The sequence below is a fragment of the Peromyscus leucopus genome, chromosome 15 (assembly GCF_004664715.2).
Source record: "Peromyscus leucopus breed LL Stock chromosome 15, UCI_PerLeu_2.1, whole genome shotgun sequence".
Classification (NCBI taxonomy): Eukaryota; Metazoa; Chordata; class Mammalia; order Rodentia; family Cricetidae; genus Peromyscus; species Peromyscus leucopus.
The window spans coordinates 7,524,562-7,550,461 of NC_051076.1; the positions used below are offsets into that span (position 1 = coordinate 7,524,562).

At 44.8% G+C, this 25,900-nt stretch overlaps 1 protein-coding gene and 1 pseudogene across 3 annotated transcripts in view; both read left to right on the forward strand.

Moving 5' to 3' along the window:
• The first annotated feature begins 13,954 nt into the window (after positions 1-13,954).
• Positions 13,955-25,900, forward strand: part of Rps6kc1 (ribosomal protein S6 kinase C1) — a 145,786-nt gene continuing 133,840 nt past the window's right edge. For 2 of the 3 annotated variants that reach the window (XM_028876775.2, XM_028876776.2), the window contains exon 1: positions 13,955-14,180. In XM_028876775.2, the coding sequence (XP_028732608.1) occupies positions 14,076-14,180 (105 nt within the window). In that variant the 5' untranslated portion in view covers positions 13,955-14,075. The remainder of the gene's footprint in view (positions 14,181-25,900) is intronic. The other variant, XM_028876777.2, reaches the window with a different exon arrangement.
• LOC114698241 lies at positions 20,739-20,864 on the forward strand (annotated as a pseudogene).

A 25,900-nucleotide genomic window follows, 5' to 3' on the forward strand; every position in this document is an offset into this window, starting at 1 on the left:
GCGCAGAACGTGCGCGGGTAGCCATTTCCGCGTAGGGCAACACTTCGGACCGCCTCTTAAAGACGCAGAAAGCTAGTGCCGGTCGGCTTTGAGCTGGTGCTAAATGAGACTTGTTTGTTCTCTCTCTCTCTCTCTTCTCTCTCTCTCTCTCTCTCTCTCTCTCTCTCTCTCTCTCTCTCTTCTCTCTCTCTCTCTCTCTCTCTCTCTCTCTCTCTCTCTCTCTCTCTCTCTTCTCTCTCTCTCTCTCACACACACACACACACACTCCTCTCACCTTTGTCTCTCTGTCTCTTTCTTCTCTCTGTCTCTCCTCGCCCCCACTCCCACCTCCTCTCCTGGACACATTTAATTCTGTAATTTCCTTTTTTAAAAAAAAAAAGATTTATTTATTTATTATGTATACAGTATTCTGTCTGCATGTCTGCCTGCAGGCCAGAATAGGGTACCAGATCTCATTACGGATGGTTGTGAGCCATCATGTGGTTGCTGGGAATTGAACTCAGGACCTCTGCAAGAGCAGCCAGTGCTCTTAACCTCTGAGCCATCTCTCCAGCCCCTGTAATTTTCTTTTTGGTGAATCACCCCCATACATGACAGGGTGACAGGGCCGGTTCTGCCTCTTCTTAGACCTGGCAGATCTTCCAGATCCTGTTAAGTGTGTGACTGAGGGGAAAATGGAATAAATCAAAACTGGTTGTCACTTAACCCTTTCTGAGACCCAGCCTAGCTGATTAGGACACTCAGTGCACCTCCCGCCCTCGCCCTCGAGGAAAGGGGGCCGCTTCTGTAATGGGTGAGCGCATCTGGCTTGGATGGCTGCTCAAATTCAGTTTCCCTTCAACTGCAGCCTGAGTTTGTAGAAATACATTTTAGAGTGTTAATCCTGAGATTCGCTGGAGAAAAACTAGTTCCACCATTTTTGGGCCATATTTAAACGAAGCTTTTACTAAAGCTTAAATACTGACCAAGATGGAAGTTGGTCAGGACCACTCCCTGAACTTTCCAGCTGAGTGGCCCCAAGATACCTGTTGTGGGGCTTTTATGGACAAAACTCATAGGCCACCATACTTTCTCCTGAGACTTGGCTATTTCTTTAAGAACTACAACTCTGAGAATCCCAGAAAGTTTCCTGAAACTTTGAGCAGGTGAGGTTATAGGTTAACTTAGGCTATAACAGGAGAACCCATTTGTACGTTAGTGTATTGATTATCCGTGTCTGTGACATATAGCGCAGGGGTCTGGGTTCTTGGGAAACGTAACTTAAATGGAGAGAGGACACAGGAAAGCCATAAGGAGGCCAAAGGCAGAGAGCACCAGGGGCCAGGGTTGCTGTCTGCAGAGGTTCTTTAGTAGACCTGTGTAGTGGTTTCTTAGGAAGTTCTGGTTTTTGTTTTTTCCTTATGTTAATTTTGAGAAATACTTTACTTTCCGTGTATAGTTGATTCTCTTTATCTGCAGTAGTTAAATTGTATAAACATGCCAGGAATGCTGAATTAGTGAATTATGAGGAAAATCGATTGTGATTTCACACATGCACACACTCGACTGTTCTGAGACAAAAATCTGGCTAGGTAATCCAAGCTGGCCTAAACTCATCTCACATCCGATGTCTGGGTGCTGGGATTACAGACATGGCATGTGCAGCCGGCCACACTTGGCTTCTGATCACATTTTCATCAACCAGTATGATATCTTGTTTTATGCATGTTCCTTGTTGCTGATAGGTTTTCTGTACCCTGATAATAGGTTTCCCTGCTGAGGCAGTAAGCCAGATCAAGCCAAATTAAAAAGTAAAAGACCAGGTATATTTGAACAAAGCAACTCCTGGGTGAGTCCCTCCAGCCCCTAGAGATCAGGGTAGGTACGGGGGCAGGAGAGAAATCACATGGCCATTCTAAAAGAGGGGGCTTAAATACCCTGTAGGTGTGGGGGTGATGATGGTCCTCCACAAACTGGGTTTGTGCCCAATTATAAGCTTTGGGTGGGGACTTGGGGAGCTGGCAGCCTCAGAGGAGGAGCCACCCCTTAGCAGGTTTTTCTGAGAGGGCGGAGTTTGGAGAGGGAGGGATGGCTGGATCAAGCAGGGGTGAGCTGGAGATTCCAGCCAAACAGTTATTTCGTACCTAAATGAAGGTTATTTAGTACACATATTTTCTCTATATATTACATCATTTCCTTTGTCATTTCAGAATTTCACAACAATATGCTTGGGGACCATTTTTAACAGCAAAATCAGTCAAGTGTGAAAAAGTGGCACTAAGTAGGCCGTGGAAAGGTTACTTTCTTACGATCTGAAAACTCAAGAGGGCAGAGTGTACCTTGCTCAGCCTTGGCTAGGAACAAGCACATGAGGCAACTAAATTCTGCCCTGCTCCTTGTTGGGAAAAAGCTGTAAAAACACTAAGGATTGGTTTGTGCAGCATAGGTAGGTTTGGGGGACTAGGCAGTTTGCAAAGGCAGAATCTGCAAATGAGGGCTGGTTGCCTCTGTTTATATGGTCCTGTTTTCTTTTCTTTTCTTTTTTTTTTTTTTAATTTTCTTATTTAAGTTTTTTTTTTTATGTGCATTAGTGAGAAGGTGTCAGATCCCTCAGAACTGGGGTTATAGACAGTTTGAGCTGCCACGTGTGTGCTGGGAATTGAACCTGGGTCTTCTGGAAGAGCAGCTGATGCTCTTAACCACTGAGCTATCTCTCCAGCCCTCTATATGGCCCTATTTTCTAAGGGTAGTCACAATTTTGTAGTTTACTAAATTTGACCAGTAGTTTCATATATGCCTTGTTCCATAATGACGTTTTAAGTAACTTGTGAGCAAGGGTTATGACTCATTATTTTCAAATTTATTCAACCTAGTACTCTGCTGAATACAACAACATATGGCAGACAAAATATCACTAAATGGGTTATTAACTGGACCAGAATTACGGGAGACCTGCCAATCACCAGAGTCTCTCCTCCAGTACGCCCTGGCTCCTCTGGCTTGTGTAAAGACAAATGCACCTGGGGCTGGAGAGGTGACTCAGCAGTTGAGAGCACTGACTGCTCTTCCAAAGGACCAGGTTCAATTCCCGGCACCCACATGGCAGCTCACAACTGCCTGCTCCAGCAGATCTGACGCCTTCACACCAATGCACATAAAATAAAAGTTAAATTGAAAAAAGAAAAATGTACCACTTTGACATAAGCAAATGACATTGGCAACTGATGGCTGTCAGAAGAGGGGAAAATGAGTTTTCTTTTTTGTTTTGTTTTTTTGAGACAGGGATTCTTTGTGTAGTTTTGTTGCCTGTCCTGGATCTTGCTCTGTAGACCAGGCTGGCCTCAAACTCACAGAGATCCACCAGGCTCTGCCTCCCTAGTGCTGGGATTGAAGGCGTGCGCCACCGCTGGCCAGCTGAATTTTCTTCAGGTGATGTTTTCTTCAGGGATGCATCCTCATACTTCAGTACATGGCCCTACCCTCATGTATGCAGCACTAAGTTGACTTGGAGGGTTTAAAAGAAAAAGGCACATGAAATCAGAAGAAAATAGTGGAGGAATTGGAGGGAAGGGATAGAGGGGATGGATTTGATCAATATATGCACAAATGACATTCTCAAACTTTTTTTTTTTAAAAAAAAAAATGAAGTATTTTGGAGCCTGGATACTCTCTGAAACTTGAAAACCCAACAACTAAGATCAATGTCTGTTGTCCTGGAATTGTCAGGCTGATCTGGAGCTGAAAGAAGGCTCTGAGTGGAACAGGAATGAATTCAGTATCCCTCCTGAGGACCACATCAGTAGTGGAGACACCTTTCAGAGTATGACAGCGGTACAGAGAACCACACTGAGGATTCTATGACTAGAAATAGAGAAAAATGGGGCCAGGGATGCAGCCAAGTTGGTAGACTGCTTGCCAGCATGCACAGAGTTCTGCACAGATGCTCAAAGTTACATAAGGCGTTCAAGGCTAGCCGGGATACCTGGGATCCTACCTAAGAAATAAGAAATAAAAATAATTCTAGAAATAGTTATCAAAATGTAGCAGACAGGAAAGTAGTACTCAAAACCTGAATTATGAGCCATAGCAGAGAACTTAGAATTACCTGAAAAGTAGCTTTCAAATTTCTGAGCAGGAGAGGGGCCCGGCTAAGTCAGGTGTGACTGGAAATTCCGTGCATGTTGGGAAGGACCAGTCTACTTTGCCTGAAGTGTACGAAGTCTTCCTTGGTTGTAGAGGGCAGGGCCATAACAGGGGTACAGCCTTGTGGCTTGCTAGCCAGGCTAGACCATCTTCTCAGAAAGTGTGGCTCCATCTCTACAGAACCCAGTGGAGTCTAACTGCCCTTGCAGTCGAGATCTTTTTGATTAGTCCTACTCTCAGGAAAGAGAATATTATAGTCTAGTTGAAGCACTTGGCTTCTCCAGGAACAAGCCAGGCCTGCAGCTTCAATCAAGTCCTAGTGCTTTCCCTCCTGGACATTTTTATATAAGCAAGTATTTTAAACCATGTATAGTGACTTTATACATTAAAGCTATAAAAATATCACATCCTGTATCTTTCTTCAATTTACTTTGCACTCTCAACACTATATTTTAAGATTTAACTACACTAGAGCTAGGGATGTAGTTCAGTGGTAGGATGCTTGGCTAGTATGCTCAAGGTCCTGGGTTCAACCCCAGCAATTCAAAAGACAACATAAAATAAAATGAGGGGCTCGAGAGATGGCTCAGTAGTTAGGAATGCTCTTTGTTCTTCCAGAGGACCTGAGTCCAGTTGCCAGCATCCATATCGGGCAGCTCACAGATACCTGTAATTCCAGCTCCAGTGGATCCAATGCCTGTGGCTTCCAGGGGCACTAACAGCATATATTTCGTGGGTAACCACACATAGACACACAGACATATAATTAAAGATAATAAAAAAGTTTTAGCTGTGTGGTGGTGGCACATACCTTTAATCCTAGCCCTGTCTCAAAAAACAAAAAATAAAAAATAGACAATAATGAAAGTTTTATTCATGCTTATACTGGCTTATTTTTCAGCATATAACATTCCAAACACAATAGATTATTAATTCTTTATTTTGTTCTTATGTATTTGTACTGTTCTCAGCTTTTGTTTTTGCTATTGTCATCAATGCTTTTAGAAATAGTGCCGATATCTTTGGTGTTTCTTTGTACATTCCCAAAGGTGCAGTTACCAAGGATATTGAATACAAATGTATGTTCCTGATACACGATCAACTTGCCCTCCACATTAGTTGTCTAAGCCTTAGGAGGGGTGGAAATTCCTGATGTGATAGAGTGATTTCATTTCTAGTTCTAACAGAATTGACTTCCTTCCTCTTCCCTTTCATCCTTTCTTCTCTTTGGTTTTTGAGAAAAGAGTTTTCTCTTCAGCTCAGAACTCACTATGTAGCCTAGGCTGGCCTTGAACTTGTCATCTATATCTTGCCTCCATCTCCCTAATGCTAGGATTACAGTTTGTGACTCCACATAGATACTCCAGTCATAATACATATTATATATAGTATATTATATATTAATACATTAATATATAATATGATAGAGAGAGAATTTAAGCTGGGCATGGTGGTGCATGTCTTTGATACCATCCCTTGAGAGGCAAAGGTAGGCAGATCTCTGTGAATTCAAGGCCAGTCTGGTCTACATAGTGAGGCATTGTCTCAAAAAAAAAAAAAAAAAAAAAAAAAAAAAAAAAAAAAAAAAGAAAGAAAAGAAAATTGTACATATGAAATTATATTTATTCTGATCAGCAATCTGGGCTTTTATGCAAAGATTAATTTCAGTATGGGAATACTGGCTCCTACATGTTCTCCTGCCTGTGCCCGTCCAATGACCCACCTGTACTCAGCAATCTAGAACCTCTTCAACCAGTCCTCCCTCTTTTTTGGGTTTTGTTTTTGTTAATGGAGATGCTGTACATCACTATCCTCTGAGCCAAATACCCACCATCTTTGTTAGTTCAGCTGTGCCTGCTTGAAAAGGTCTTCAAAGCCGGGCTTGTGACTGCTGACTTCCATTACAGAAGGGCGATGGAGAAGCATGAGACCTAAGCATCCGGCTACTCCTCCAAACAGTTGTGTACAAGTCTGCCTCAGGGTGAGGCTAGAGTATATAGACCAGAGAGGAGGGAGGGGAGCTGCATCCATGCGGCCATCGATGGGAAACTTTCATCCATGCCAGTGACCAATTTGCAGCACAGCTGCTTCTGGGTATTTTATGCTGTACTCAGTGAACTCATTGGTTTCTTGGCGGGGGGGGGGGGTCTATTTGGTAGAATCAAAATAAAGTTTATCATTGGGACCTTAGGAGGGGTTAGACTTTGCCTAGGCCTTCACCCTCAGAGAAAATTCTTGAGAAGGAAAATTGCATTACATGATTGACTTCACCTGAGGTTTGAGGGTGGCCTAAAAGTGCTAACTGTCTAATCATGTAGTTGTTTTCCCTGGCTACTCAGGTTCCCCACCCCTAATTCTCCAGACAGAAATTATGCTGTCATCACAGAAAAAAAAGATACTTAACATGTAAGAGAGTCCACGTTTCAGCATCTGTGTACCAGAGAAAGGTACTAAAACCGTGCTCAGTTTTCATATTATTAAATCATACTGTGTACTATAAAACAAGTACAAGGACCAAATACATACACTTCTTAGTCTCAATCACACAGCGAATGGAAAAACTCTGAAGGGTCAAATTTTAAACTGGATGTGTTTGACTACACCTGTAATTCCAGCAACCAAGAGGTGGTATTGGGAAGATCAAGAGTTCAGGGTCATTTTCATCTGTGTAGTGAGTTTGAGGTCATGTGGCACACACTTAGAGGCAGGAGGATTGCAAATTTGGGCTGACCTAGGATTTGTAGGTAGTTGAGGATAATCTGACAATATAGTGAGACCCTGCCTCTAACAGAACTGGAAAGCTCCTGAGCCAGACTGTAAAGCAGTGTGTGTGTGTGTGTGTGTGTGTGTGTGTGTGTGTGTGTGTGTGTGTGTTGGGGGTGGGGGTGGGAGAGAACTACATCACCATGGCAACCTGGGCTATTTTTACTGAGAGATGTTAGGCTATCTGGAAATATTTCTCAGGATTTGGAGGTGGAAAACGAAGTGCAGAACACGTGTCATTGAGTAAGGTGAGTGAGCAACACCTTAAATTCTTTTTTATACTTATCTTTTAGTTTTTTCTTACATCACCAAAATATTTTATAAGAACAGAAAGACTAATTTTATAGCCTGTAATTACATATGAATGCTTATAGCACATATGTATGATTCTGTAATTGGAATGTAGGAGATTTTCACTTAAAGAACAGGAGAAATCTACATTAATCATTAATTCAAAATAGATTATTGTATAATATCACAACACCAATTTTTTTTTACAACACCCATTCTTAGGTACAAAAATATGGATACCTTCCAACTCTTTATGCATTGAAACCATCTTACTTTTCATTATCATTGAAACCAAAACCATATTACTTTTGTTATCATTGAAACCAAGTTACTTTTTGTTATTGTTGAAACCAAAACCATGTTACTTCTTGTTATCATTGAAACCAAGTTACTTTTTGTTATTATTGAAGCCACTGTTACTTTTTGTTATTATTGAAACCATATTACTTTTTATCTATAACTTGTGCTTTTATTTCTTCTGTGATGTTTTCTAAAGGATCTCTAGGAAGTGTTCATTTTAAAATTATTTAAAATATTAGATTAGCTTTTGCTTGCATGTATGTATGTGTATCATGTGTGTCTTGTACCTCAGAAGAGGATGTCGGATTCATTGGAACTGGAGTTGAGGATGGTCGTGAGCCACCATGTGGGAGCCAAGAAGCAAACCTGGGGGCAAGACTAACGAGTCTAAAGCACTGCGCAGTCTCTCCAGTCATCTGTCCATGCAGCCCTGTGTGTGTGTGTGTGTGTGTGTGTGTGTACCAGTGTGCCATGGCCCATGGGGGAGTCAGAGGACAGATGTGGGATTGGTTCTCTTCTTTCACCATGTTGATTTGGAGGATCAAACTAACGTAGTCAGGCTTGGCAACAAGAAACTTAACCTGCTGAGACATCTTTCCATCCCTGATTAACATTTTTTTAAAAATTACATTTATTTGTGTGTGCATGTGGGAATGCCACAGCATGTGCATGCAGAGGACAACATGCAGGAGTTCTCTCCTATCAGTTTGGCCCCTGGGATTGAACTGAGGTAATCAGACTTGCTGGCAAGTGCCTTTATTCAGGGAGCCATCTCCCTTGCCCATGAGTTAGTTTCAATCTTAGCTTTGGTTAATTTAGACATGGTTTCAGTTGTCTATGCTAGTTAAAAACCTTTGTCTAGTAAGAGTATCCTCTCTATTTTCTTGTAGACATTGTTTTTATTGCATGTGTATGTATTTTAAGCCACCCCTGTATGGGGGCCATACTTGTTTTTATTTTTTATTTGTCGGTTATTTTTATTATTTATTTATTTTAGACAGGGTCTTACTATGTACCCCTGTCTGACTTGAAACTCAAGAGATCCACCCATCTCTGGGATTAAAAGCATTCACCACCATGCCCCCCAGTGGTGGTTTGGATGAGAATGGCCCCATAGGCTCATGTATTTGAATACTTGGTCCCCCCCTCACCGCCCCCCAATTGGTGAAGCTGTTTGGGAAGGATTAGGAGGTGTGGCCTTGTTGGAGGGAGCAAGTGTGTCACCTGGGTTGGGTTTTGAGGTTTCAAAAGCCCATGGCCTTCCCAGGTAGCTCTCTCTGCTTGTGCCTGTAGATCAGGATGTGAGCTCAGTTATTGCTTTAGCACCATGCCTGCCTGCTGCCATGATATTCATGGACTCTAACCCTCTGTGTAGATGGACTTTTCTTTGGGCCTCCAGCTCACAAATAATGACATGGAGACTTATTAGTAACTATGAAAGCTCGCCCTTAGTTAGGCTTGTCCCACTAGCTCTTATAACTTAAAATAACCCATTTATTTTAATCTACCTTCTGCTGTGTGGCTCAGTTACCTCTGATCTGTACTGTATGTCTGACTTCTTTAGAGTCCCCAAGGCATCTCTTTAGCACCTAGATTCCTCTCCTACTTCTTCTCTCTCTGCCTGGAAGTTCACCTAAACCTCCTGCCTAGCTATTGACCATTCAGCTTTTAATTACACCAATCCCAGCAACACATTTTCACCCAGTATACAAATATCCCACAACACTCTGAAACTATGAGCCCCAGTGAACTCTTCTCCCATACATTGCCTTCATGGTGTCTCTTCACTGCAATAAAGTGACTGAGACACTCACTTAGGACATAAAACTTGATGGGGTTGGGGGAAGGGCTTCTGTGTTAGGAGTTGAATTTTTTTGTGTTTGTTTGTTTTTGTTTTGAGACAGGTTTTCTCTGTGTAGCCCTGGCTGTCCTGAAACTTGCTCTATGGATGACGCTGGCCTCAAACTCAGAGACCCACCTGCTCCTGGCTCCCTAGTACACCTGGCAGCATCTCTTCACGGAACACATTTTGTCCCACACAAGATATATGCCACTGAAGTTAGTCAGTTTTTATCCAGAACATCCTCAGTACTTAGCTTGAATTTTCTAAATGCAACTTTGCCATTCTGTACATCAGCAAGGCTCACTTCAAACACATGACTCTTGAGTCCTTGTGACTAATATTTTCTAATGTTTCTAATATTGAACATTGCTGGAACTTTCACATCATACTAATCTCTCTTTAAAAATGGATCGACCACTTTCTTCCTAGCTCCTTTCTTGCTGATCACCCTGGTATCAAAAGGTCAATAATAGAGTTTTCAAACTTCATACCCAAATCAGGTGTGGTGGGGCACGCCTTTAATCCCAGCACTAGGGAGGCAGGGGCAGGCGGATCTCTCATGTAGTCATGTATCCTCTTCACAATGTCTTCCTTAGGTAAGTAAAGATGCTAAAGCCTAGGTCTGAGTTGGGAAAACTCATAGTGTTTCATGGTGCAGGTGGAAGTTCTGAAAAAGCTGCTAGTGAGGACACAGGCACTCAAGCTGACGAGCTGACGGACAGGAAGCTGCAGTCGAATGACCTGTTGAAAATTCAGTTGCTCCTTCCTCCTCCTCTTCTTCTCTCTTTATTATTATTATTATTATTATTATTATATTATCTTTAGATGAGGTCTCTCTGTAGTTTTGGCTCACCTGAAGCTCACTGTGGAGACTAGATTGGTCTTGCATTCATAGAGACCCACCTGCCTCTACCTAAGTGCTGGGATTAAAGGTATGTACCACTATGCTGGCTAATTTCCTGATTTTTTTTTTTTCTTTTTTGGTTTTTCAAGATAGGGTTTCTTTATGTAACAGCTCTGGCTATTCTGGAACTTGCTTTGTAGACCAGGCTGGCCTTGAATACATAGAGATCTGCCTGCCTCAGATCCCAAGTGCTAGGAATAAAGGCGTGTGCACCACCCCTGGTCCTAAAGTCTAAATTTTTAATAGTAACAATTAAAAAGTCCTATTTGTGACTTAAAGAAAAACAGTTATTGGTTGGGTGGGATGGCCTAATAGGCAACGGTTGCCGTCAAGCCTGGCTGTCTGTGTTCAGTCCCTGGAACCCACATGGTGGGAGGAGAGAACCAACACACGGGGGTGGGGGTGGTGGTGGGGTGGGGAGAGACAGACAGATAGACATATGTAACAAAAATTATTGGCATAGATTTTTAGATCTCAGCTATAATTGTAGAATTGATTATTTTAGTTTCAATGTTTTTGCTTCATACACTTTAAAGGCTTGTCATTAGGTGCAAATACATTTAGAATTAGTCTGTCTTCTTAATGGATTAGACTCTATCAGTAAACTTGATCCTTTCTTATTCCTGATGCTTTCCTTGGGCTGTCAGGTGCAGAGTATATGCTTAGCAAGCATAAATGCCTGCCTTTGAGCCCTAGCACTGCCTAAAATAACAAAATCACCCAAAGGGTGGACATGAAGGGCAACAAGACCATTCTTACAAAGTCTCCTCAGTGGTGTTTTCAACGTGTGTCTTTTCTTTCTCTTAAAAAAAAAGATTTATTTTTATGTGTGTAGGTGTTTTGTTTGCATGAGTGTCTCAGTGTCTATGGAGGTCAGAAGATGGCCCAGAGTCCCTGGAACTGGAGTTACACACACGGTAGTGGTAGTGGGCCACCATGTGGGTGCTGGGAACCAAACCTAGGTCCTCTGGAAGAGCAGTGAGGGCCGTCAACAGCTGAGCCACCCCCGAGTCCCGGCATTTCCTTTTCTGGTCTATTTGACTAGCAGCGTTTGGTGAATCACACAAACTCGGAGACAGCGGGGAAGACGCTCTCTAAGGACGATTCCCAGTAGCTGGATAATGTAATGACACAGGAAGTAAGACTAGCCGGGGAACAGGAACAGGGTGTGAAAGAAAACCTCAGACTTTGATCAGCCATGTTTTCAGTGTCAACCCGATGTAGGCAGAGTCTAAGACCTAGCAGAGGGGTGTGAATGGAGACACAGATTTGTGAGTTCACCAGAGCTGACAAAAGACCAGGGGCAAAAGCCCTGAGAAACAAGAGTTAAAAAAAAGGCAGTGTGAACTCATACTAGGCAAGAGCTATGAATGTATGAACAGCCAGAAATGCTTAAAGCTGAAAGTCCTGGGTATGATGGGGTTATCAGAAAATTTATTTGGAGCATTTTCGAAGTATCTACCTAGTACTGAGGCTAGACTGACCAGGAGCAAGGAAGAGATGGTGCAACGTCACACAACTGATGCGAAGAAGGGGGAAAGACAAAAGGATCCCCTCTGCTCCTTCTTTCTGGAACTGCCATCTGCCTTTCCCGTGTCGGCCAGTGTCCCTTGAACAGAAAGCCTCAGGGGATCATTCTTGATTCATAAGCTATGTATCTGTATGATTCCATGCTATGTACCTGTCATGATATTTATCACGATCTATTTTGTTACATACTACATGCTACGTAGAGAGGGATGATCTTTATAATTCCCATGCTTAATTAACATCTGGCACATAGTAGGTAGTGAATTCAGGGTTAATGAAGAAGCCACAGGCAGTTTTTAAGAAGGTAGAGGTCTGAGCTGGAGAGAGAACGCAGCAGTTAAGAACACTTGGTGCTCTTGCAGGGGACCTGAGTTTGGTTTCCAGAACTCACATGGTGGTTGACAACTGTCTCTAACTCCACTTCCAGGGGATCAGAGGTGATGCTCTCTCTGATCTCTGTGGGTACCAGGTATGCATGTGGTGCACATACACGTAAGCAGGTAAAACACTCACATATATAAAAGGAACAAATCTAAGAAAAAAGACTATAGAGGCTCGGCAGAGCCTCGTAGTAAAGAGATTAAACATAGAGTGGAGATATTACTGGAATAATGTTTTTCCTTCTGTCAATGAGGGTAAGATTCAGGCCACAAGGGAAGCAAGTATTCAGCAAGACTGTCAGGCTGGAATGGAGATGTGAGAAGATGAAGAATTAGTGGTAAAGTCACTCCCCTGTTTCCCTTTGTAAAAAAGGTTTTTATGTGTATAGGTATTTTGCCTGCACTTTGGTGTGTTCGCTGCCTGTGTACTGGAGGAAGCCAGAAAAGAATACTGGATCCCTTGGAACTGGAGTTACAGGCAGTTGTGAGCTGCCAGTTGGATGCTGGGAATGGAACCCCACTCAGTCCTCTGGAGCAACCAGTGCTCCTAACCACTGAATTTCTGTCTCTAGTGCTCGCTCACTCGCTCTCCCTCTTTATATGTGTGTGTGTGTGTGTCTTTCTCTCTCTTCCAATTGTGTGTTTTAGGAGTTGGGGCAGGGAAGCACGAGATACAGATCTGAGAATGACAAAGCCTTGCAATGAGCATTTAGGGGAATGAGGGCTCTGATCCCAGGCAGGGGATGGCAACCACTTGGAAATGGAGACTCTTTGGAGTGACTTTGCCTCCCTCCATGAAACCCCCCAACAGATGCGCATTTAAGAATCGAGGAGAGTTAAAACCAAAGAGAAACAAAAACAAAGCAAAACAAAACAACCCAACCAAACAAAAACTTTTAGCCTGGCGGTGGGTGGTGTGAATGCTTTTAATTCCAGCACTCAGGAGGCAGAGGTAGCTGGATCTCTGTCAGTTCGAGGCCAGCCTGGTCCGCAGAGCAAATCCAGGACAGCCAGGGCTACACAGAGAAACCCTGTCTTGAAAAACCAACCAACCAACCAACCAACCAACCAACCAACCAACCAACCAACCAACCTATGACGTATGGCGCCTATCCTGGATCCTGTGGCTGGGTGGGTTTTGTCTGTTTTGAGACAGGTTCTCCCCATGTAGTTCAGGTTGACCCGAAACCTATTTTACTCAAGTTAGTCTCAAACTCGCACGAGTCCTCCTGGGAGTGCGGGTCACAGGGGTGAACCTCTATGTGTGGCTGGGGTTCGCTGTGCATGCAGCCGTGGTAATGGCAAGGTAGGCTGCAGGCGAGTGGCTCCATCTAAAGAAAAAAATGGCTCTCGACGGCGGCGGCGCACGCCTTTCATCCCAGCACTCGGGAGGCAGAGGCAGGTGGATCTCTGTGAGTTCGAGTGAGTTCGAGTGAGTGAATTCCAGGAAAGGCGCAAAGCTACACAGAGAAACCCTGTCTCAAAAAAAAAAAAAAAAAAAAAAGGAATGTATCCGTCCGAGCGCTGGATGTTGCTGTGGGTACCGTCAGGCACCCTGAGCAGGGAAGGAAAGGAGATGCTTGGCTTGGGCGCTCCTGCTTCCATCACCCAGGGCTCTGCACAGGGCGGGAGGCGCAAACCTCTCACCAGCTCGCAAGTTCTAGACGACGTCGAAGCTAGTGCAGGAGGAGACTTAGTAGCCACGCCTCGGGTGTCCACGGCGACTGGGACCGCTCTCGGAGAGAATCCAGGGTGGTTCCTCTCTTTTCCCGAACGCTGACGAGGCTGATCCGGAAGTGTATGTGATGATCCGGAAGCAGATCCCCGCGGCAGGCCCCAGGAGCCACCGCCCCCTCGTCGCGGTGCTGTGTGCTGCTTGGGGTCCGCGGTGGCTGGGGCGTCCCGATGGTCCCCAGCTGGCGGAGTCAGGGGCGGAGGGAGGATGACCTCTCCTTGGGGTCACAGTGCCGACCTGGCCCGCTTCTACACTGTCACCGAGCCCCAGCGACACCCCAGGGGCTACACGGTCTATAAGGTTACCGCCCGGGTGAGTGCCTGGATAGGGACTCCGGGGCGGGGCACCGGCTCCCCACTGCGGCTGGGTGCGGCTCGTGGTAGGCAGGACTCTTGGGGATGGAGACTCGGACTGCAGGCAGAGACGGGACCCCGGCATGGAGATGCTGGGGACCCCAGGCAGGAGACAGGGACTCCAGGCATGAGAAGAGACTCAAGGATGGAGGTGGTGGGAACCCCAGGCAGAAGATTGGTACTCCATGATGGAGATGATGGAAACTCCTGGCAGGAAGCCGGACTCCAGGATTGAGATGCTGGGAACTCTGGGCAGGAGTCAGGACCCCAGGATGGAGATGATGAGGACCCCAGGATGGAGATGATGGGGACCCCGGGATGGAGATGATGGGGACCCTGGGATGGAGATGATGGGGACCCCAGGCAGGAAGCCGGACTACAGGATTGAGATGCTGGGAACTCTGGGCAGGAGTTAGGACCCCAGGATGGAGATGATGGGGAGACCCCGGGATGGAGATGATGGGGACCCTAGGCAGGAGAATGGACTCTAGGTAGACTAGGGTGGTCGCAGATATGGGACGGCAGCTCCACTAGCCATTCTGGGGCGGAATACTGGTGGATGACTTTAAATGGATGACCTAGTCTCTGTCCCATTTGGACTTTCTCTTAGAATGAAATTTGCAGAAGTGGGCTGGCTTGACCCAGAGGGAAAACACAGACTTAAAAATGTTAGTGGGTGTGTTGTCTGGCTTATGTAACTCAAGAGCTGTCTCCTTTCAACGTCTCTTTAAGTGAGCGGTTTGCTGTGAGGCAGGTAGGCTGCTGGCAAAGGTCTCTGTTAGTTTACCTACCCTGGACCTCTAGCCTTTGTTTCTGAGTTCTTCTGAGCCCTTTCAGAAGGAGATGCATGTATACTTAAGTGATCTTACCTGAGTTGACTTGAGGGCAGGCTGGTCCGGCAAGATGGCTCAGTAGGTAAAGGTGCTTGCTGCCAAGCCTGAAGACCTGAGTTCAGTTCCTGGGACCTATGTGATGGAAGGAGAGAACTCACTCCTGCAGATTGTCCTCTGGCAGCCAGAGGTCTCCCCGTCCCCATCTCCCCTGCAAGTAAATAAATGTTAAAATTTTTTCTCGAGGCTGTTTACATGAGTTCATTGTTCCAAGTTTAGCACTGTTTCTCTTAAATTTTGTTGCTCAGCTTGAATTTTGAAAACTACTCATTTTCCTAAGAGGAAAGTGAGAGTAATAATAACATGAAATAAGTGCTTATGTGTGTAGTGCTTGTGTGTATGCTAGGCATTTTTTTTACCCATCCCCCAGTTTAATTTTCAACTTCATGATGAGGAAACAGATTCAAGGAAGTTTAGAAGTTTGCTAAAGTTTCTGTTGCAAAGCAGCAGCAGCCTTGGTCTTTGGAACCATTTCTGCCTAACTCCAAGATGAATACAGTGTGAGGAATGAACTCAGTTTTGAAGAAGACAGGTATGGGTGAAGGAGTAACAGTAGCACAGTATCTGTTTAGAAAGCCCGCAGGAAGCAGACCCGGAGAAACCTGAGAGAATAGATTGGGGTACGCCAAGCTTGGGACGTGCAAGTGGTTGATGGCATTTGGAAATGGTGCAGAGTCAGACAGATGAAGATGCTGGGTTGAGCAACTTTGTTTAGGATAGCAAGAAGACCAGCTTTGTGAAGACTAGGGAGAAGTCTGCCTTCTCTTTTTGTAGGTCAGATTGTTGTATGGGTGGGTGTGAGACTATAACAGGATGAAGGGATTCTTCTTATACCATTCTTGAGGCCTTTTTAGTCATTGAGATCTGTGGTTTCCTGACACAAAGCTTATAGCATCAGGACTATTCAGTAGACAAGAGGTGCCCAGCACACCAGTGTACTCAAACTCCTCACTGTTAACACCAAGGGTGCATCCATGTGCACACAGGCCTTGCCTCTTACTAGACAGAGGAGGTTTCTAGCACTGGTAGTGGATTCGTTTCAGCTAAAGCACCACTTGCTGCAGTGGCCCCCAGATGGAGTTTTTCCTCTTCTTTTTTCTTTTTAAGATTTATATATTTTTGTTTTATGTGTGTGAGTGTTTTACCTGCACGTAGATATGTGTACTACATGTGTGCTTGGTGCAGGCAGTGTCCTGAAGAAGTAATTCAATCTCCTGGAACTGGAGCTACAGGCCATAGGGAGCCACCATGTGGGTGCTGGGACCTGACCCTGGTCCTCTGCGAAAGTGCTCTTAATCACTGAGTCACTCTCCGGCTCAGAACATTTTCCTCTTTATTCTAGGCACCATATGTAGTGGGTGTGTAGTTCCAGGTACTTGGCACTACAAGGGAATGCTCGGCTTCCCTTTTCTACTTAGAGTGGAGTGGAGTTTATTGTGCTTAAATAGATACAGTGTATGGGAAAGTGTTTAGTGCCACAGACACCACAGGAAAGCGCTGTGGGAATTCAGAAGACAGATTGCCGTGGCTCTGGCTGCGGAAGATGGGAGGAGTCAAGAAAGGAGAGGAGGATGTTGGATGTGGAAGAAAGATGGAGCCTATAAAGGCCTAGAGTGTTGCTGTCTGTGGAGCTTAACTGAAAGCCCTGAGTATGATAATTGTATTATTACTTTTCAAAAGGAAGGTTGATCAAATGCAGATTAAAAATATCCCAGTATAGGGGCTGGAGAGATGGCTCAGTGAATAAGGCATTGGCCTCTCTTCCAGAGGTCTTGAGTTCAATTCCCAGCAACCACATGGTGGCTCACAGACATCTGTAATGAGATCTGGTGCCCCCTCCTGGCATGCAGGCATACATAAAATATTCCAATATAAATCAGGTGATGTAGCTCAAGATGTGCCCTCATGCATGTGCTGTGCATGCTGCCTGTTGCCATGGTCACTGAACTCAAAGATTGTTGACATTGACTTTCTTCTCTCTAAGTGCTTGTCCCCATTTACTGCTTGTGTTACAGATTGTGGTTTTTACAATGTTAGTGGTTTTTTTTTTTCCTGTTGTTGTTTTTGTGGTTGTTGTCAGAGCTGGGGATCAAACCTGGGGTCTCACAGAAGTGAGAGCCTGTGCCACTGAGCTGTGCCCATAGCCTGAACTTTTTGTTTTGTTTTTAACATTATTTATTTGTGTGTGTGCATGTTTCTGTGTGAGTGTGGGCCACTGGCATGCATGTGGATGTCAGAGAATAGCTTGTGGGAATAGCTTGCCTCCTGTCACCAATTGGGCTCTGGAGATTGACCCTGGGTTGTCAGGCGTATTCACTGGCTGTCTCAGTGGCCCCAGAGCTTTCATATTTTATTTTTGAAATTAAGGATCAACATGGAGGAGCATTTTAAAAATAATTAGGCCTAACATTATAAATCAAGTAAAATGTTTATTGCTTTTTTGGAACTTAAGAAGAAAAACATCTTTCCTCAGGAGAACTAATCAGGTAAATGGTGCTCCCTGAAAACTCCCCAAGATGAAAGTCAGGAGAACCTTCTGCATGTTTCCTGCTCCTGATTGAGCTTTGAGGAATAGTTTCTATATTTTTGATGTCAGGAGTAGAATTGGAATCATTACATTTTGGGAAACAAAGGAACTCTTTTATCTTAAATCTCTTTAGTACTTTTCTTTTTCTTTCTATTTTTAATTTTCTGGAACCTGGCAGGCTTACGATAACTTCATGGTAATTTACAGGCAAACCAACAGGTTCCCTATTACTTCTTTTTAGTTTTTGTTTTTAGAGTAACCGGAAGTATTTTACTAGAATGTAAGAATTACAGAAGTTTCCAGAGCAGTCATGCACAGTGGTTGGAGGCTTTTTTGATCCAAGGTTAGGTTTACATAGGATTGCATCTGAAGAACCGCTTAACTGGTTCTGAGCATGCCCACTGTGTGACTGCTTATCTTAGAATTGATGAGTTAAAAGTAAGGAGTCTTGTGGAGCACGTCCACATAAACATATAAAATCCCCATTTGTTTAACTCTTCAATCTGGGCAGTGCTGTGAGGTTTTCAGTCTCTCTCTCTCTCTGTTTTTTTTCTTTTTTCTTTTTGGGTTTTTCAAGACAGGGTTTCACTCTTGTAGCCCTGGCTGTCCTGGAACTTGCTCTGTAGACCAGGCTGGTCTTTAACTCACAGAGATCTGCCTGCTTCTGCCTGCTGAGTGCTGGGATTAAAGGCATGCGCCACCATAGCCTACCGAGGTTTTCAGTTTTTCACATAATTTGGAATTTCAAGCTGAGCCTACGTCTATCCTCATTTCATGTAGCTAACGTTTATTGAATGAGGAGAGCAGATACTTGGATGGTGCTTACTGTGAATTAAGCATTTGATATAAACAAACAAAAAGTTGCCCAGTGAGTGAGTACTGTTGTTTTTCTCATTTCTGATGGGGAGTGGAGGCTTAGAGAAGTTACTTATTCAGCATCACTCATAGGCAGGGAGTGGACTTTGCATTTGAATGACAAGCACTGTGCTGTGCTGCTGATGCCCCTATGAAACATTTCATTAGCTACTGTGCATGTCCCTCATGGGCTTTCCTGTCCATTGTGAGTGATGGGCATTTAAATATTGGAAAACTCATGACTCAAATTTTTTTGTTCCGTCCAGGGTCTGGGTTTATTCTGCCCTTCCTTTTCGACTGCTACACTGTTTAACCTAAAAACTCTCATATGCCAATATTTTAGTAAATAGATCTAAAAAATGTAAATTTGTTTATTGACATCTCAGATACTCACATTTGTTTTAAACTGCAAATTTTCTAAACATTCAGAACTTTTTTCCCCATTTTTTCTTTTTTTTTAAATGTGCATTGGTGTTTTGCTTGCATGCATGTCTGTGTGAGGGGGTCAGATCCCCTGGAACTGGAGTTACAGACAGTTGTGAGCTGCCATGTGGGTGCTGGGAATTGAACCTGGGTCCCCTGGAAGAGCAGCCAGTGCTCTAACCACTGAGCCATCTCTCCAGCCCCTGGATTTTGATTTTCTTCGACCCTGGGCTGGGAAGTAGTTCGCTGTAGTTTGGTGCTGTCACCATCAAGTTCGATAAGAGTGAAACAACAACCTGGGCAGCCTTTGAGTGTCGACCACTCGAGTGTCACCGCCAGGCGCTTGAGAGCTGGGGTTTAATAATGTAGAAAACTGCTGTTCCTGTCTTTTGTTGCATTTATTTATTTGTGTGTATTAGCATGGAGGTCAGAAGGCAACTTGCAGGAGTTGGTTCTCTCCTTCTACCAAGTGAGTCTCAGGATTTGAACTTAGGTTGTCAAGTTCGGCAACAATCACCTTTATCTACTGAGACATCTCAACATCCTCCAATTCCTGTTTTAGTCAATTTGTGTTCACCAGGTTCTGTAACAAGATACTATTGGCTGTGTGGCTTAAGCAGCAGACTTTTTTTTTTTTTTTTTCCCCCTTAAACATAGGGGGCTGGAGAGATGGCTCAGAGGTTAAAAGCACTGACTGCTCTTCCAGAGGTCCTGAGTTCAATTCCCAGCAACCACATGGTGGCTCACAACCATCTGTAATGAGATCTGGTGCCCTCTTCTGGCCTGCAGGCACACATGCAGACAGAACACTGTATATATAAGAAATAAATAAATTAAAAAAAAATAGTATTGACCTTCTTAAAAAAAATAGTTCTGGATACTGGATAGCCCATGGTCAAGGTGTAGCCAGTTCACTGTCTGGAGAGTGCCTGATTCTTAGGTTGCAGATGTCTGCCTTCTTGTATTTTATGACTGAGGGATCATTTATATTCTTCTTGTGAGGATACTAGTCCCTAATTATTTCCCAAAGGCCTTATATCCAGACATTGCAATCAGAGGGAAGTGTCAGCATGGGAGTTTTGGGGGACACAGACATTCAGTCCATAGTGCTTTAACCTTCATGAAAACTCATTAGAAAGTGGAATGCCCAGAATTTGTCCCGTTGACTTGTCTGTCTTATCTGGGAGCTCATTGGCTTTAGAAACTAGGAGATGTAAATGTCTGGTGATGGCTTGTGCAGGTGCTGTCTCTGGGGCCAGACTACCTGGTTGGCAGGTGAGAGCTGGCCCACATCTTCTTGCCAGCCTGTGACACCTGCGTCTCTGCGGGGAGGCTAGGGAGCGAGGAGCTGAGATGCAGGTGCTACGGTGAATTGGAGGTTGAATTTGGTAAGAAGACAATTATATATATGAGCGGAACGCTTTGACGTGCTTAATCATCCTGCCAGAGTCGTGGATTTGTGTGTGCGAGATGCAATTTAAAGATGGCAATGTATCCGTATGAAATTATGGGTTTCCTGAAAGTTAATGTCTGAAAGCCAAGGTTGCGTGTGTTATATTGATGAACCTGCCATTTGGCGTACTGGGTCACCACAGGGATCCCCTTCAGTGTCACACAGCATTCCTTTTGTGTAGCCTGCCATCTCTTAAGCACTCTTAGAGCTTTGTGTCTGTGAAAGGTAAAACGGGCACGGCCCTCTCTGTTCCCTTTTGTTATCTTTACTTTGCATTTCATGCTGTATTTAAACCTAGTACTTTGTTATTTGCCTTCTCAGCTGAGTCCTGCTGGTGGAGTAGCCATGAGAGGACTTGGGTACTGTGGGTTGCTCAGTGCCCATCTGGGCCCCTTCCTGGGGTGCTGCTGTGCAGTGTCTGCAAACAGCAGTGACCTCAGCAGGAGATGTAGCCTCTTGCTTGTCTGGGTTGTTGAAGGGACCTTGGAATCAGCCCCTTCCAAGGGACATTTGTGTTTCACATGGAGCTCTTCCTGGGTCTAGGCTTTAGGCATTATGTGGAGGTGCCTTTGGAAAGTCCCAGGGTTCACGTTGGTCAAATCATTGTGTCCACCTGCATCAAACTGCAAAGCAGAGGACACATGACTGAGATCTTACAGGGTCAAGGTCTCATTTCCTGGCAGTTGGATGACCTCAACCTCAAAGAAGTGGGGTATTACCCAGTTTATTACTGGTGCCTTGGAGAGCTCAGGGCCATGGATTTTCTCATCTTAGACTGCTGTGGGATCATATACATCCAAGCCTCATTCCTGAGGACCGGTGATAGGCCCTCTGCTCAAGAGGTCTTATACTGTGTTACCTCTCCTTTAGTCTTAACCATCGGTAAATCCTGTTTCCTGTCCCAACACACACACACACACACACACACACACACACACACACACACACACACACACACAGTTAGCTTCTTAAAACTGAAGTTGAACGTCCTTCTGTGACTGGTTTCTGATGGCTTAGGAAATACAGTAATGAGAGCTGAATGATTTTTGTAGTTTTATTTTCTAGTAGCTGTTTATTCAAGAAAAGGGAACTCCGTTATACATGTCTGAGAGGATGATAATTAGCTGGAACAGTGTGCATGCACATGTACATGTTTGTGGTGTGTACATGTGGTGGTGAGGCTTTACCTTACCTCCACTGCTCACACACGGCAGGTGGGTTGGCTGTTTCTCTTACTGTTGGGGTGAAACAGCCAACAGAACAGCCTGGGAAGAAAGCTTGCTGCGGCTCACTGCAGGAGGGAAGCTGTGGCAGGGCTGCCTGGGTGGTGTAAGCATGGGGTCGAGTTCCTTTGCAGCTTTGCAGACAGGAACCAACTCGCCTAGAACCAGACACAGCATAACCTTGAAAGGCCTGGCCCTGTTGCCCTGCTTATACCAGCTTGCTTCAACTCCCAAGGTTCCACAACCTTCCATACCACATCTGGGACCCAGTGCTCAAACATAGGAGTTTATGGGGACACCCCACACCAAGCCAAGCATTCAGTGACCAAGCTACATATTCAGTCCGTAAAAGTACTTTTGTCTTTGGGCAGTGGTGGCGCACGCCTTTAATCCCAGCACTTGGGAGGCAGAGCCAGGCGGATCTCTGTGAGTTCGAGGCCAGCCTGGTCTACAGAGCAAGATCCAGGACAGGCACCAAAATTACACAGAGAAACCCTGTCTTAGCCCCCCTCCCCCTCAAAAAAAAGTACTTTTGACTTGACTTTTAAGGACTGTTGTAGTATTTATTAAGAAGTAGGTAAAATGGGTTAGCACTATGTTTAATTTTGGGGACTGAATGGTGTTGTGATCTGTTGATCATTGTGGCCTCAGGTAGGCCACACTGAAGAGTATGGCCATGGTCTCAGGATAAGCATGGAGGACATGAAGCAGGATAGAAAGATAGGGACATTGTAGAGATGCAGGAAGGTGAAAGCACCTTATACATGAGTCAGATTGAAGTCTCTGGCCAGCTAAGAAGCCAGAATTCTAGCACAGTTAACAACACAGAGTTAAATTCCATATAACAGTGATCCAGGCTTAAGGCCTAGTTGTGTATAACCCTGGGCAGAGCCTCATTCCTTGACCTAGACTTTTCTCAAAAGTTTACAGTGGAGATAGCCTACCCTTGGTGTCCCTATGAGCTAGATTTTTACTTATCAGCTATAATCCTGTCTGGCTAGACAGGACCACCTAGCAAGCTCATTTCAGTGTCTTGGCAACCCTGTAAAGATAGTAACTTCAAATCTCACCCAAATCCCTGGATGACTGTAGTAAAAAACAAGGAGCTGTGAGTTTCCTTGAGGGGCCATACCCTCACTTTCTGTGACTTTTTGAGAAGCCCACATGGTACTTCTGGGTGTGTCTGTCTGTCCTTCTGAGTGTTTCTCTTTCTCTTAACCATTGTGCTTAAAGTCTATATTAAAATGTCCCTGTTAAACTCCAGCTCTGCCTCATAAACTGACGAATTCTGAAATTCTTTCTGCATCAAAGCCACACATCCTGGTGTCCTGGGTTAAGGTCCCTAGAAGTCTAGGGGAGTTCCTCAGGCTGCAGGGTGATGGATGATGGGGAGTTGTGCTTCTGGTCTCTGTCCTCATAGACACTGACAGTCTCGGTGGACTCAGGCTAGTTTTCGGTAGCCCTTTCTTTGATTTAGTACTAAAGTGACAGAAAACCTAACCCCACCCTACCCCCAATTCTAACAGGTTTATGGCCAGGACTGGAGCCACTGTTCAATCCCTTTGTTTTTAGTTCAGAGCTCCTTCCCACTCCATCTTCCTGCTCCGTCTTCCTGCTCCGTCTTCCTGCTCCATCTTCCTGCTCCGTTTTCCTGCTCCATTTTCCTGCTCCGTCTTTCTGTTCCATCTTCCTGCTGTGCTAAAGTGCATCTCCTTCTTTCTGGCTGACTTATTTTTCTTTGGTAATGAAAAATTTGGGGTGTCTTGACTACTGAGTTGTGTCCTGGAAAGGTGGGGTCCTGTCCTGCTCTGTTCCTGGGGCACTGGCTTTGCTGAGCACATCCAGGTGCCACTGTTGTAACAAAGCAAAACATTTCATTTTCTGTGTAATAGAGGTGGTTAACCCCTGTAGACTTCGCTTTCTTAAACTCAGAAGTGACTGCTGCAATGAACTGAGTCATCTGAACTACAAACACAGGCAGCGTCCCACTGTGCTCCAGCTTTTAGGTGTTATATTAGTGATGGTGATCATAATGAACCAACAACCTGAAAATAAAAGTTGAATTGTCAGGGGCTGCAGAGATGGCTCTGTGGTTAAAAGCATGGCTGCTCTTCCAGAGGACCTGGGTTCAGTTCCCAGCATGCACACGGCAGCTTACGACACACGGCAGCTCAGGACACACGGCAGCTCAGGACACAACTGCTTGTAACTCCAGTTTCAGGGGATCTGACTCCTTTACGTAGACATATATGCAGGCAAAACATGAATACACATGAAATAAAGATGAATAAATTATTTTTAAAAGAGTTGAGCTGTCAGGTGACTCTGGGAGACACCACACAGTATGGCATCCCTTTAGAGATGTGCAAGGGTGACTAAGGACTCTTCCTTACACAAAGGAAAGTGGAAACTCGAGGTTCTTCCTTTGAAGCTGGTGTTAGTGAGCCCTGCTGGTCCATGTGGTGCTGATGCAGCATTGTGAGACAGTATGTCTCAGGATGATTTGTTGACAGTTCTTAACACCTAGAGACGCTTTGAAAGAATGCCTGGTGCTCTCTTGACCCCTGTAACTGATGCTGCAGTGGGTACCGTGACCTTTAGAGGAGTAACAGCCTCATCCAGGTGTAGTGGGACTTGTTGGCCGAACCTTATGACTGTGTAACTTCACTCAGAAAAAGACCGCTAAGCACTTGGCAGTCTAGTGAATTTGCAGTTTTTATTTTAGTGTTATTACTTGTAATTGCTAATATACGTTTAAAAGTTCTAAAAGTTTGGGTCTGAGGGCTTAATTTTGTTCATGTTGGGTATGGTTAAACACTTTGCTCAGATTTCCAGTCACTGATGAGAATGATGCAGAAAGCATTGCTAGTGGGTGGGTAGGATGGCTCAGTGGGTGAGGAGGATGCTTGTCACCGGATGATGTAAGCATGACAGCCTGAGCTCCATCTCCAGAACCCACACAGACGTGGAGGGAGAGAACTGACCACAGTTGTCCTTTGCTCTCCCTGTCACACACACATGCACCCGTCACGTACACACCTGCACCCCATCACGCATATACATGTACCCATCTCACACACACGTACCTGTCATACACACATGCACACATGCACCCGTCACATACATGCACCCCATCACACACACGTACCCTATCAATCACACATATGCATGTACACATGTGTACCCCATCACACACACACATACACTCCATCACACACACACATGCATGCTAGATAATAATAATAATAAAATCAAGTGTTGTTAGCAGTAGACTTTTAGACTCGATTCATGTTATTCTAGTCTTTGTGTTTGTTTCCTTTCTCCTTTAAAACTTTTTTTATTATTTGTGTGTGTGTGTGTGTGTGTGTGTGTGTGTGTGTCTGTGTGAGTGTATGTCACATGTGTGTGTGTCCTTGGAGGCCTCACTCCTGGTGCTGGAGTTCTGAGTGGTTGTAAATCACTTGGTGTGGGTGCTGGGAACTGAACTTGGCAATCCTGTACAAGAGAAGCAAGTGCTCCTACCCACTGAGCTCTCTCAGCTCCAGGGTACAGGAGGGTACTGTAGGTACAAGAGCCCCTTGCTGAGATGGCAGGGATTGAGCTTGGCTGTGGATCTGGGCAGTGACAGCATTTTTATGCAAGCAGCATTGGACAGACCATGTGTGTTCCCTTGTCCCCAGTGCGCAGCGTGCTGGATGAATAAATGTAATAATGAAACCTCATGGTGGCAGGGCCTTGTGGGAAGGAGAGAGCTTAGTTATTGCTGAAAGTACCACAGAGAGGTTCTCACTCCAAATCTGAAGTGACTAACATGAACTTTTGTTGTCTGAAGAGGTGAGTGCATAGTAACCCACTCTAGCGTCACTTAAAGATTGTGGAAGGAATGAAATAAATCATTAGTACAAAATGCTTTGCGAATACACAGTCAGATGGTTTCCCTCCTTGGCAGAGTGCCTTGAGCTGAGTCAGCACAGGTCTAGCCCACTAACAGTGAAGAGGAGGTTGAAAGCAGGGTCCCGGCCTGCTTCTCAGTGTTCACCGTGTTGAGTGGGAGGAGGAGCATGGAAGGGAAGCATAAGCCCAGAGGAGGAAGGAGAGTCAGGACACGTGGCCCTGTGCGCTTGCTCTGACCCCTCTGAGCTTGGTTAAGCTGTGGGGAGCGAGACTGCTAATGCTCCACAATTACGGCTCTCCTCCCCTGTGCACACCTCAGGACCCCTGCATGCCAGGCAAGCGTCGATCAGGGCCACATCCCCGTGCCTCACAAATAGCTTTGATTTAGTTTTCTGAATTCTGTCTACGTACATT